Source organism: Leptopilina heterotoma, unplaced genomic scaffold (assembly GCF_015476425.1).
Source record: "Leptopilina heterotoma isolate Lh14 unplaced genomic scaffold, ASM1547642v1 Lhet_183, whole genome shotgun sequence".
Classification (NCBI taxonomy): Eukaryota; Metazoa; Arthropoda; class Insecta; order Hymenoptera; family Figitidae; genus Leptopilina; species Leptopilina heterotoma.
In genome coordinates, this window is record NW_025110901.1 from 2,420,085 (window position 1) to 2,434,737 (window position 14,653).

Consider the following 14,653-nt stretch of genomic DNA (forward strand, 5'->3'; position numbering starts at 1 on the left):
TATTGACCCTGACAGTTGTCAATGCCAAAAACAATACACATTACACTACAAATTACACATTATTTTTTTCTATTGTAGACGCAGCCTCAAGAATTCCGGTAAAAACACACTTGTTTTCATGTGTTTTGCAAGTAATTTTCAAAGTGGAAAATAAAATAATGGACGAGGTTCGATTTATCATTTGTATTTAAAGAATTGTCTCAATATTATTGCTTATTTACTGTGGTACTTAGAAAATTAAAAAAAAGGAACTTTTTAAGTTTATTTACTTTTATAAGCGAATACCTAGCGCGAAACGCGAAACGTTTGTTTGTTTTTTAAATATTTATCAATTTCAACTGTTTTAAAATTAATTTTCATCTGTCATTAATTTATATCTGTCATTATATTATTTTATATTTTCGTATAAATAGATGGCATGTTTTAATTTAATATTGTTTAATAAACTTAATTTTCATTTAATTTTAATTTATTTGGTGTGAATTTTCTCATTACATTTCATATTTAAATAAACTTCTACTGTTCAAATTCTTTAAAATAAAAAAATTTACTTAAATAAAAATTGACGAAATTTCCAAATGTTTAAAATTTTTTCAATTATTTTCAGGAATTCAATTATTATACAAAATTTCAATAATTATGTCAAATAAAATATTTAAATGCGTAGATAATTAATTATTTTTCCACAAAAAATAAATTAAAATATTTGAATTTGAAATTTTCAAAAAAAAAAAATTATAATTGGAAACTTTCTGAAATTAAAATGTAACTTCTCCAAAATTAAATTATTTTATAATTCGTACCTAAAATTCTTCCTTAATAAAATTAAAAATAAAATATGTTAAATAAAATATTTAAATGCAAATATTATTTATTTTTCCACAAGAAATTAAATTAAAATATTTGAATTTGAAAACAAATTATAATAATATTCAAAACTTTCAGAAATTAAAATATTTCTGAAAATTGATACCACAACTTCTTGAAAATTCAATTATTTTATAATTCGTACACAAAATCAGAGAGACAAAATTTTTCTCTAATTAAATTCTTTTTTAAAAATTTTTCACAAATTTTTTTAAAAAATTCATTATTAAGTATTAAAAAAAAATGTAATAAATTTCACTAAAAAGAGTAATATTCAATTGTTTTCAATTCAATTTCACGAAATTTCGATTATTTGAAGATTTTTTAAAATTAATTTTGTATTCAAAAATTAAATTAATTTCAAACTAATTTAAATCCAAATTTAAAAAAAATCCTTTAAAATTTTTAAATAAAATTATCCTAATTTACAAAAAAAATTTGAATTTGTAACCTTCTGTAATTTTTAATTATTTATTAATATTTTAACTATATAACTCTTCTAATATTTAATTATTTTTACAATTTTGAACTAAAATTCACCTTTTAATTAATTATTATAATTATTTATAATAATTTTGAGAAAGTTCTTTGAGAGTTTAATTATTCAAAAAAGAAAATGAAGTTCTCTTAAAATTTGTCTAAAATTCAATTGTTCTTACAATTTCGAATTAACAAATCTTTTTCGATTATTTTTAATTTTCAATTTGTTCTTACAATTTCTAATTACCAAATCTTTTTGGATTTATTTTTAATTTTCAATTTGTTCTTCCATTTTCAATTTTACAAAAATTTAACCTGACTGTATTATTTACTAAAATTATTTTCTCAATCAATTCTTTAATAATTTTCATATACAAGAATTTTCGTTAAAGACACTACAAAAAAAATTTGAATTTTGGAGAAGTTACAAATAAATGCAGAAATTAAATTATTTTCAAAAATAATAAAATTCTTCACAGAAATTCAATTATGTTCAAAAATTTTTTTAAATTCTCGTCAAAATTTCAATTATATTTATAAATAATGAAATTTTTATCCGAAATTCAATTATTTCCAAAAATTTCAATAAAACTCTTGGCAAAATTTAAATTATTTTCAAAAATTTCCCTCAATTGAATGACTTTTTTTTAAAGGGATTCAATTATTTTCATAAATAATAAAATTCTTTATAGGAATTCAATTATTTTCCTAAACAATAAAATTCATTGCAGAAGTATTTGTAATAAAATTTTAATTGAATTCTTCGAAAAAATTCAATTCTTTAAAAATTTGTTGCGATAAAATTATTTATGAGAATTCAATAATTGAATTCTCAAAAATTTTAATAAAAAATCTTCAAGTGTAAATTTTATAAAAATGAAAATTAATTGAAATTGTCATTTTTTAAAAACATTTTATAAAATAATTGAAATTCTTCCAGAAATTTTTTTATTTATGAAAATAATTCAATTTTTGTGAAGAATTTTTTTATTTTTGAAAATAATTGAATTTTTGTGAAGAATTTTATCAAAAATGTTGAAAATAATTCCGATTTTATAGCGAAAAAGTAAAAACGTGGCTTTTTCACATGTTTCATTATTTATTTTGGACGTTTTTATTTATTTTTGATTTTTTGACTTTGGACATTTTTTATTTTAGATTTTTTGTACTTTGGACTTTTTTCCTTGGTCTTTCCGATCTGGATTTATGGAATTGGATTTTTTGTCCTGTAATCCTTTGAATTGTTTTATCATAATTTTTTAAGATTCAATTACCTTCAAAAGAAAATAAATTAAATTTTTTTTTAAATTTACTATTTTTTTTAGAAATTATTAAAATTTTGGAGAAATCATTTTTAATTAAATTTCTTCAAAAATTTGATTATTTTTTAATATTTTTTAAAAACTCAATTATTTTTCAAAGATTTAATCAAATTTCAATATTATTTTAAAAAAATTTTACCGAAAATTTCAATTTTTTGGACATATTTTAATTGTATGTAATTGTAAAAATATTTTCTTTCAATATTGTCAAAATTGTAAAAAAAAATCACATTTCTCGACAACAGATACATATTAATATCAAACAATCCGATATAAAATTTTAAAAAATTAAATAAAATTCATAGCAAAATTTTAGTTAGTTAATTTTAACATTTTTTTTTTTAAATTCTCTTTAAAATGGCAATTATTTTTATAAATAATGAAAATCTTCTCCGAAATTCAATTATTTAAAAAAAAATTTAATAAAATTCTTGTCAAACTTTCAATTATCTTTATAAATAATAAAATTCTTCTTTGAAATTCAATTATTTTCAAAAGTATTAAAATTCTTCGCAAAAATTCAATTATTTTCACAAAATTTGAAATAAAATTCTTCTTACGAATTCAATTATTTTCAAATATTAATAAAAATATTTGCAATAATTCAATTATTTTTAAAACGTTTAATAAAATTTTACGCAGAAATTCAATTATCTGCCAAAATTAATAAAATTATTCGCAGGAATTCAATTATTTTTTAAAATTAATAAAATTCTTTACAAGAATTCAATTATTTTTAAAGAAGTTTAAAATTCTTGGCTTTAAAATTCTCAGAAATTAAATTATTTGCCAAAATTAATAAAATTCATCCTAGAAATTCAATTATTTTCAAAAGTAATAAAATTCTTCTGCAAAATTCAATTACTTCCTAATGTTTTATAAATTTCTTCCCAATAATTCAATTATTTGCATAAAAAATAATTAAAAAAATTTTTTTTTTATAAAGTCATATAATAATAATTAATTAATGATTTTATCACTCGGTTATCTTTAATTATTATTAAACATGAAGACATCGATTGCTCTGAGTCGAAGACTCGGAGTGATCGATTTCTTCATGTTTTATATAACAATTTTTTATAAGTTGTTTAATTTCAAAAAGTTTTGAATTAGAATCTTTTGAAGAATTTTAATTCCTATGGAAAAATTATAATTAAATATTTATTTAAAAAAGAAGTTATTGATGTTTTAGAAAAATTTGAAAGAAATTTGTAAATAAATGTAACAGAACATTTCTTTGACTCAAACTTTTTACTTTAAATTTTTTCACAAAAAAGTCGAAAAAGTCGCACAATCCGAGCCCTGAAAATTTAAAAATAGTCTTTTTTTTTTTTTTTTTTTTTAATAATTTAACTCCCCTTGAAGTTTTTGTTTTTTTTTGTAATAACAATCGGGGAAAAAATTAAAGTTCCAATAAGAGCTGAATAAGAATCAACTGACAGTTTCTATTTTCAATTGAAAATTTGAAAATTTACACGAATCCTTCGCCACCTACAGTGATGTACAGAGTACTAGCTTTCATACTTCCGAGTTCCGACAAATCGCAGCAAATACTTTTTACTTTTTAAAGTGAATTGAGTGAAGTACATGCATGGAGAGAGCATTAGTCTCCTGCTGGTCTATTTTCCATGAGTTCACCAGGCACAGATGGTTCTGTGTCTGCATTCGACAGACGAAAAAAATAATGGCTGGGGGCGTACAATTATAATGTGCATGCAATATTTACTAGTTTCGTTCAACTTTTACACTTGTAGTGTTTCGTGATGATGTGCTTTCAAGTAATATTAGAAACGTCATCAATTAATGATATACAGAATTTACTTGTTTTCAAACTTAATAAATTCATTTGAAAGAGTATTAAAAAAAAAAAAAAAAGAGTGTTTTATATATGACCCTCAACAGGAACTACTGCGTGCATCCAACTACATCAACAATGTCCAATTATCGTTAATAAAATATATTCATAAACGAGTGTCATTTATACTATCAAATAAAAGTCATGGAAGCTGTCAATGGAGAACTTGAGACAAAGTACCAGAAAATTGCCACAGAATATTCCAAGGTAAATTTTTTATTTCTTTATTTTCATTTCTTTATTGTAAAAATAAATTTATTATTTTTACAATAAAATAAATTACTTGTAATTAATAAATTTGCGATTTCTATTAATTATACAAGTTTTAAAATCATATGCATCGTAGGCGCAGAAAATTAACGAAATTAACCCGTTTGAAAACATAACCTCTAATTATCGTGAATCAACATTTTTTTTTTATTGTTCCTGAAAATTGTTTCTTTATATAACAGATTTTATGATTCATTTTTTCAAATATTCTCCTCAAGATTAAGAAATATTTTCTAAATATTCTTTCTGATTTCTGATCCTTCTATAATGTACAGGGTTGTCATAAAAATTTAATTTTGTTTTTCCCTGATTTTCCAGACAAAATTCTGACTTTTTTTCTGAATCTAAAAAATATTCTGCGATTCACTCGAAAAATTATTAGATACCCAAAAAATGTTCTATTGGTTTATTTACGAATTTCCTTAATTGTAAAATTAATCAAAAACACCAATAACTTAATTTTCAAATAAATTTGTAACTATTTTTTCATGGGAACTATGATTTTCAAAATTTCTAATTCGTAGGTACCTTTTAAAATTCAATAACTTATAATAATTTAAAGGTGACCAAGTGATAACATCCTTAATTTATATTATGAAATAACAAGATTGTTACTGTAACTTTTTCAAAATTATGTTCATCATTTCAATTCAATTATTATTTCCTACAATTTATAAATAAAATTCTTCTTTAAATCAATATTAATAATTTTTTGAAAACGATCTTTGTGAATGTTCAAATCCATTTAATTCAATTCTTTCTAAAAATAGCAATTATTAGTAACTTAATCTAAAAATCAATTATTATCTAAAACTATAACTGAAATTAATTTTTAAATCAATTTTTATTAAAAAATTCTTCGAGAATTCAATTATTTAACTATAAAAATAAATAATATTTATTGAATAATTGAATGTTTTTTAAAATTAAAATCTTATACATAATTTTATTAACAAATTTTTAAATAATTGTATTCCTTCGATGAATTTTAATAATATTTTTATTAATAATTACATTCCTCATCGAATTCGATTAAAAGTTTATTAAAAATAATTAAAATTCTGCGATGGGTTTTACTGTTTATGAAAACAATTGAATTCCTATAAAGAATTTTATTTATTAAAATAATTGAATTATTGCAAAGAAATTTATTTATATTTTTTTTAAATAATTGAATTGTTTTGAAAAATTTTATTAAAATAGTATAGATATTGAAAATCATTGAATTGAGAAACATTTTTTAAAAAATAATTCAAATTTAGCTAAGAGTTTTATTAAAATTTTTGAAAATAATTGAATTTTGGAGAAGAATGTTATTATTTATAAAAATAATTGGAATGTTGACGAGAATTTTAAAAAACATTTGTAAATAATTTAATTTTTGCAAACATTTGTCCCCATTTCAAATTTCAATTATTTCTAAAAATTTACGCTACAATGCTTTTAATATTCAATAATTATAAAATAAAATTTTAACTGAAATTCATTTTTAAATCAATTTTTCAAAGAAAATGCTTCGAGAATTCAATTATTTAAATACAAAAATAAACAATTTATTGAATAATTGAATGTTTCTTAAATTTTAATTCGCATAAAGAATTTTATTAACAAATTTTTAAATAATTAAATTTTTTCAACGAATTTTAATAAAATTTTTAAGAATAATTAAATCCCTGAAAAGAATTAAAAATTTTTTATAAACAATTGAATTACTGCGAAGAATTTAATGCCAAATTTTTAAATATTTGAATTTTTCTAAAAAAAAAATTATGCAAATTCTATTTTAAATAATTGAATTCCAATGAAATTTTTATTTGTTAGGAAAATTGTTGAATTAAGAAAATTTTTTGAAAATAATTGAAATTTTGCCATGAATTTTATTAAAATGTGATTGAAAAATAATTGTATTTTATTACTGTTAAAAATAATTGAATTTTGCAATGAATTTTATTAAACTTCCTGAAAATAATTGAATTTTGTCGAAAAATTTTGCTATTCATTTATAAAGATAATTGAAATGTTGACATTTTTTTTTAGATTTTTGTAAAATAATTGAATTTCTGCAAAGAATTTTATTAATTTTGAATTAATTAAATTCTTGTGATGAATATTGTTATTCATGAAAATAATTGAATTTCGAGGATGAATTTTATTATTTATGAAAATAATTAAATTCCTCCGAGGAATTTTACTATTCATAAAAATAATTGAATTCTTCCAAAGAATTTTATTAATTTTGAGAATAATTGAATCGTTTCGAAGAATTTTATCAGAATTTTTGAAAATATTTTAATGTTTGCGTAGAATTTAATTAAAATTGTATTTCAATAATTGATTTAATTGATTTCTTTTAGAAAATCTTATTAAAATCGTAAATATTGAAAATTAATTTGAATTGAGGAAAATTTTTGCGAATAATATTGAAATTTTGCCAAGAATTTTATTTTAATTTTTGAAAATAATTGGATTTTTGAGAAAAATTGTATTATTTATAAAAATAATTGAATTTTTTACGAGAATTTAAAAACATTTTTCAAATTACTTGAATTTTTGTAAACTTTTTTTTTCAACTTTTTCAATTATTTCTAACAAATTTCGCTGCAATGCTTTTAATATGCAATTATTATCTAACATTTTAACTAAAATTCATTTTTAAATCAATTTTTATTAGAAAATTCTACTGGAATTCAATTATTTAAATACAAAAATAAATAATTTATTGAATAATTAAATGTTTCTTAAAATTCAATTCCCATAGAGAATTTTATCAACAAATTTTGTAAAGAATAATTGAATTCTTTCGACGAATTTTAATAAAATTTTTGTTACATTTTTCGAGGAATTCAATTAAAATTGTATTGAAAATAATTAAACTTCTGCAATGAGTTTTATTGTTTAAAAATTTTTTTTTTTTAAATAATTCAATTCTTTTCGAAAATTTTATTAAAATAATATTTATTAAAAATCATTGAATAAATTAATTTTTTCGATTTTTGGAAGACGTATATAAAAGGTAAAAGAAAAACACTCTTTTACTTTTTTATAAAATAGACGACGTTTCGGTGGTCAGGTTCGCCACCATCATCAGGTCACTAGTTAAAGTCAATAAATAAACATCACGTCAATAAATTAAAAACATAAATAAACGCAATACAACAAAAAAATAAAATATTTAAATTTACAAATCACAAACACACAAAATCACTCGTTTTAATATGTTTGTGATTTGTAAATTTAAATATTTTATTTTTTTGTTGTATTGCGTTTATTTATGTTTTTAATTTATTGACGTGATGTTTATTTATTGACTTTAACTAGTGACCTGATGATGGTGGCGAACCTGACCACCGAAACGTCGTCTATTTTATAAAAAAGTAAAAGAGTGTTTTTCTTTTACCTTTTATATACGTCTTCCAAAAATCGAAAAAATTAATTTATTAAATAACTGTGGAAGAATTTACTAAATATTTAAAAATCATTGAATTGAGGAATATTTTTGAAAATAATTGAAATTTTGTCTAGAATTTTATTAAAATTTTTCAAAATAATTGAATTTCAGAGAAGAATTTTATTATTTTTTAAATATAATTGAACTGTTGACGAGAATTTAAAAAAAATTTTGAAAACAATTTAATTTTTGCAAATATTTGTAACTTTTTCAAAATTCAATTATTTCTAAAAATTTATGCTATAGGTAATACTTTTAATATTCAATTATTATCTAAAATTATAACTAAAATTCATTTTTAAATTAATTTTTCTTAGAAAATTCTTCGAGAATTGAATTATTTAAATACAAAAATAAATAATTTAGTGAATAATTGAATGTTTGTTAAAATTGAATTCTCATAAAGAATTTTATTGCAACAAATTTTTAAAGAATTGAATTTTTTCGAGGAATTCAATTAAAATTGTATTAAAAATAATTAAACTTCTGCTATGAGTTCTATTGTTTTTAAAAATAATTGAATTCCTATAAAGAATTTTATTTTATTTATTAAAATAATTGAATTATTGCGAAGAAATTTGTAAACAAAATTTTAAATAATTGAATTTCTGTGAAATTGTTTTTTTTTAAATAATTCAATTCTTTTGGAAAATTTTATTAAAATAGTATATATTGAAAATCATTGAATTGAGGGAAATTTTTAAAAATAATTGAAATCTTACCAAAAATTTTATTAAAATTGTTGAAAATAATTGAATTTTGGAGAAGAATTTTAATATATTTATTAAGATAATTGAATTCTTTCAAAGAATTGCGTTAAAATTTTTTAAATTGAAACTAAATTAAAAATTAATTAAATTTAATTAAATTAATTAATTAACTTAATTAAACTAAACTATAAAATTTTAACTGAATTGAAATTAAAATTTTTCAAAAAAGTTACTTTGGTAAATGATTTATTAGTTATAACTTTATAGCAGTTCTTCAAAAGAATTAAGTTATTTAAAATAAATTATTGTCAAAAATAGAAAAAATGTAAGGTTTTTTTTAGAATTCGTGATAAATTGATAATTTATGAGTCAAACAAAAAGACACAAAAATTCTGAATTTTATCATAAATTTTAAAAATTTAATTTTTGTAAAATTAACAAATTTAAAAAATTTAATTTCTGTAAAAATAACAAATTTTAAAAATTTAATTTTTATAAAATTAACAAATTAATGTTTATTTTTCACTATCTTTACAGATTCGTGCGCAAGCAAAAATTTTAAAGACAGCCGTGATTGAGGAGCAAACACGTAATGCAGACATTCGTGAACAACTGAAAGAAAAAGAAGTGGAACTTCGTCGTGCCGAACAAGAATTGGACAGTCTTTCATTTCGTAATCAACAGCTCACTAAACGAATTACCGTATTACAAGAGGAATTAGATAAACTCCAAACGAAACCAAAACAAAAACGCAATAAATCATCAACAGAGAATAAGACTCAGCAGCCTCATTCGCAAAATCATATTCTCGATGAGGAATTTCAAAAGAAAATTATCGAAAATGCTCAATTATTATCGCTAATTGCCGATAAGGATAATGAAATAGATGCATTGAGAGAGGAGATTAAATTCTTTGAAAATAAATTAACACACTGCGAAAAAACGAAATTAACATTGGAGGCGCATTATCGTGAAATTATTGATAAATTTGAACGTGAACGCGATGATTTACAGAGGAAATTGAGCGAGAAACAAAAGCAAGAGGAAACAGTTTCATGGTCAAGTGGCGAGGGTAAACGTGAGGGTTGTGATTATGATTTGAGAATAGGAATAATAAATCATCGTCAGAATGATCATTCGCCACTATCGTCGCCATCGGCATCGCGAAGATCATCGAAATCAACGCTAGAAATGGGCCCGAGAAAACAATGGCTACCAACGCAGGAGGACAATAGCGATGATTATGATTTCACTAAACCACTGGAACTTGAAAAAGAATTGAATCACTGGAAAGCGCAATATAATATTTTAAAACTCAAATACGATGAGATTGTGGTTAAGGAAAGTTTAGAAACACACATGGCCGATAATGATTCTCTGCAGCCTATTGAGATTAATAATATGGTAATTTTTTATTAATAATACAAATTTTATTTATTTTTCTTCACATGGAATGAAAGGAATAAAAATTCTCATCATTCCTTTCATCGAATAATTGAATTTACAAAGTGGAAAATATAAAAAAAGCTCAGAAATATTGAAAGCAATTCGTTAGCTTAATTATTTGCTTTTTTTATTTTTAACAAACAAAAAATTCAATCCTTTGAAATTTTTTTTAATGTTCCTAAGTTTAAATTACTTAAAGGATCATAGATTTATAAATTTTTACCCTTTTGACTCTAAAAATGATTCAATTCATCAAAGTTTGAATTTATCAACATTTTTCATCGATTTAAAATTTACTTGGTCCAAATTTCCAATTAATCTAAATTTAAATGACTTGAAACTTCTTAATTAAAATTTTAATCGATAGAAATTTAAATTCATTCTAATTCTAATTAATCTTCACTTCAATTAATTCAAAATTCAATTTCTTCAAATTTTTATCTATTCAAAATTCAATTTATCCAAATTTTTATCTTCTCAAAATACAATTTCAGGGGTGCCACAAATATTTAATTTTATTTTTCCCTTATTTCCAGACAAAATTTTCACTTTTTCCCTGACCATAAAGAATATTCTGATTCACTCTAAAAATTATTAGATACTCAAAAAAAAAATTCTATTACATTTACTTACGAATTTCTTAAATTGTAAAATTATTCGCAAACATCAATAACTAAATTTTTAAATAAGTATTTAATTATTATTTTTCCATGGGAATTAAAATTCAAACATTTTTAAAATTAAACATCTTATAAGAATATCTTCATGTTTTATAAAAACTTTAATTTCCTTAAAATTTTTCAAAAAAAAAAAATTAAATTATTTACAAAAATTTTAATAAAATTCTAAGCAAGAATTCAATTATTTTAATAAATAATAAAATTCTCCACATGGTTTCAATTATTTTTAATGCAATTTCAGATAAATTTCTCGAAAAATAAAATTATCTTCAAAAATTTTTTGCAAGAATTAAATTAGGTACATTTCACAAATAATGAAATTCTTCGCTGAAATTCAAAAAATTTCAAAATTTACATTTTTAATACAAGTTTTCAAAAGAATATTCTAATTATTTAAATAAAATGTAATAAAATTCGTTGCATAAATTCAATTATTTTTACAAGTAATAAAATTTTTCACATGAATTCAATTATTTAAAAAAAAATTGATAAAATTCGTTGTAAGAATTTCATTATTTTCATAAATTATAAAATTTTTCTGAGGATTTCAATTATTTATAGTACAATTGAAAGGAAATTTCTAGAAAAATGGAATTATTCTCTTAATTTTTTTGTAAGAATTTAATTACATTTCACTAATATAATGAAATTCTTGGTTGAAATTGAAATATTTTCAGAATCTACTTTTTTAATAAAAGTTTTCAAAAAAATTCAATTATTTAAAAAAATGTAATAAAATTCGATGTAGAAATTCAATTATTTTCATAAATAATAAGATTCTTTACATTATTTCAATTATTTAAGAAAAAATTTGAAAAAATTCATTGCAAGAATTCAATTACTTTCATAAATTAATAAAATTCTTCATAGGATTTCAATTATTTTTAATACAATTTTAAGTAAATTCTTCGAAAAATGAACTATTTTCAAAAATTTTGTTAAAATTCTTCGAAAGAATTCAATTATGTATTTTATCAATTATGTATTTTTAAAAATTCATGCTACAATGCTTTTAATATTCAATTATTATCTAAAATTTTAACTAATATTAATTTTTAAATCAATTTTCATTGGAAAATTCTACGAGAATTCAATTATTTAAATACAAAAATAAATAATTTAATAAAAATAAATAAATGTTTTTCGAAACTAAATTATCATAAAGAATTTTATCAACAAATTTTGAATTTTTTCGAGAAATTTTAATAAAATTTTCAAGAATAATTAAATTTTTCGAGGAATTCAATTAAAATTGTATTAAAAATAATTGAAATTCTATGATGAATTTCATTATGCATGAAAATAATTGAATTTTTGTAAAAAAAAAAATGTTATTGTTTTTGAAAATACATAATTGAATTATTGCAAAGTTTGCTTAGAATTTTATCAAGAATTTTTTTTTTTTAATAATTTAATTCTTTTGAAAAATTTTATTAAAACTGTAGATATTGTAAAATCATTGAATTGAAAAAATTTTTGGAAAATAATTGAAATTTTGCAAAGAATTTTATTAAATTTTTTGGAAAATAATTGAAATTTGGAGAAGAATTTTATTATTTTTGAAAGATAATTGAATTTTGACGAGAATTTTTTTTTTAATTTTTAACATATTTGAATTTTTGCGAAGAATTTTATCACTTTAGAAAAATTAATTGAATTTCTGCAATTATTTGTGGAAAATTTGACTCATTTTAATTTTTAATAATCATTAATTCAATGCATTGAAGCTTAAAATTGTAATTGCTCGAAATTTAAATTAATTATAATGCTAATTATTCTTTACTTTAATTAATCCGAAATTCCATTCGTCCAAATTTCAAATCTATTTAAAATATAAACCTAAAAATTTAATTTAAATTATTTTGATAATTTGTTACTTTTTTCATCTTTTTCATGATTTAATTAGTTTTTGAATGTAATATTGTTTCTTTCTTGTAAAATTAAAATTTATTAATATAAAATGCAAATAAAAGTTCAGAAATGTAGAAAAAGAATTAGTGGATGAAGAAGAAATTTTTTTTACTATTTCTGAGCTTGAATTAATTGAAAAAAAATCAAAATTTAAAAATTTTCGAATTTTGTTTTCATAAAACATTCAATTAATTCAAGCTTCAATTTACTAAAATTTTTCGTCGATTTAAATTTACTTGTTCCATATTTCCAATGAATCTAAATTTAAATTACTTGAAGTATTTCTTGCCTGAAATTATAATCAATCGAAATTTAAATACATTCTGATTCTAATTTATCTTTACTTCAAGTAATTAAAAATTTTATACATCCAAAGTATAGCTAATTTCAAAAATTATTATTTATTAAATTATTTATTAATATTCACTTTAATCAAATTTTACAAGATTCTAATATTAAAATCGATAAAAATTTCAATTTTATTAAAATTTTAATTCGATTTTCAAGTGATTCAATTTGATTTTGAGCGAAAAAATTAATGAATCAACTTACCAACTAGGTAGAAAGATGTTTATTTGTAATTTCTAAAATATTATTTTCTAAATTTGGAAACAAACAAATTTTCAGATTGGGAGATTAACAACACCATTTGCTGTCCCTGAAGAAATCGAGGCGAGGGAAGCAAAAATTAGAGAATACTTTTTACGAGAAATAGATAAACTAGTAACTGAAAAACACCTTTGTCACGTCAAAAATCTGGCAATTGCTACCAATGTAAGTGAAAATTTACTTAAACAAAATTACCTTTTTATTTTTTATGAGAGTGTGAAAAATTACCAGCAACAATTTCAATACAAAATAAAATATAAAAACTTCGGAAAAAATATTTCAAAATGAAAAAATTTTCCATTTTCTTTTCAGAACGAAGTAACGAACGTTCATTTAGATACAAGCGAGGCAAGAAGAGAAAAATGCGAAACAGAATTAAAAGAAACGCTCTCAAGTTGGAATAGATTACAAGAAGATAAGGAAGCTCAAGAAGGAAATTATAAATTACAATTGAGCACTATGAGCGAGCATCTTGCCAATATGAACGAAAAATTAATTCAACAAACCGAGGAGATTCAACAACTCAAATTTGAGCTTTCGAACAAAGTAATTCGACATTAAATATTTTTTCATTCTTTTTAATCAATTAATTTCCTAATATTTACAACCACATTTTTTTCTTCTTTAATTTAATTATTATTTATTATTATTATTTATTAAAAACGAATTTTTAAAATTTTTCACTTTTCCAGAACACTAAAAGGGGAAAATAAAGACTAACACAAGTGTCGATTTAATCGGCAATCTGACACATTCCGTGATAAAAAAAAGAAGAAAAAAATTCTTGCTAACCAAGTTTTTATGTACATACTAAAAAAAAATTACAGATGACTAGCAATGAATTCGATTTCTGCCGATCTTTACACTTGTAGTTATCTTTTGAATTCGATGTTTTTATTTATAAAATATTAAATAAATCTCTAAATGTTTATTTGTCTATTTCTCTTTTTTTAATCTCATCACTCTTTACTTTGGAAATTAAAAAAGAAATTTCACGAATATTGGAAAGAGATCCAAAAAGTAGGAGGAAAATATTACTACTATATTGGGACGTA

At 20.2% G+C, this 14,653-nt stretch overlaps 1 protein-coding gene across 1 annotated transcript; it reads left to right on the top strand.

The window, feature by feature from the left end:
• Nucleotides 1-92: 92 nt before the first annotated feature.
• LOC122500367 (protein phosphatase 1 regulatory subunit 21) lies at nucleotides 93-14,529 on the top strand. The gene is made up of 6 exons (XM_043609271.1): nucleotides 93-167; nucleotides 4,572-4,731; nucleotides 9,490-10,356; nucleotides 13,617-13,763; nucleotides 13,911-14,144; nucleotides 14,291-14,529. The coding sequence occupies exons 2-6, from the start codon at nucleotides 4,669-4,671 to the stop codon at nucleotides 14,309-14,311; spliced, it is 1,332 nt and encodes a 443-aa protein (XP_043465206.1). The 5' UTR covers nucleotides 93-167; nucleotides 4,572-4,668; the 3' UTR covers nucleotides 14,312-14,529.
• Nucleotides 14,530-14,653: the final 124 nt, after the last annotated feature.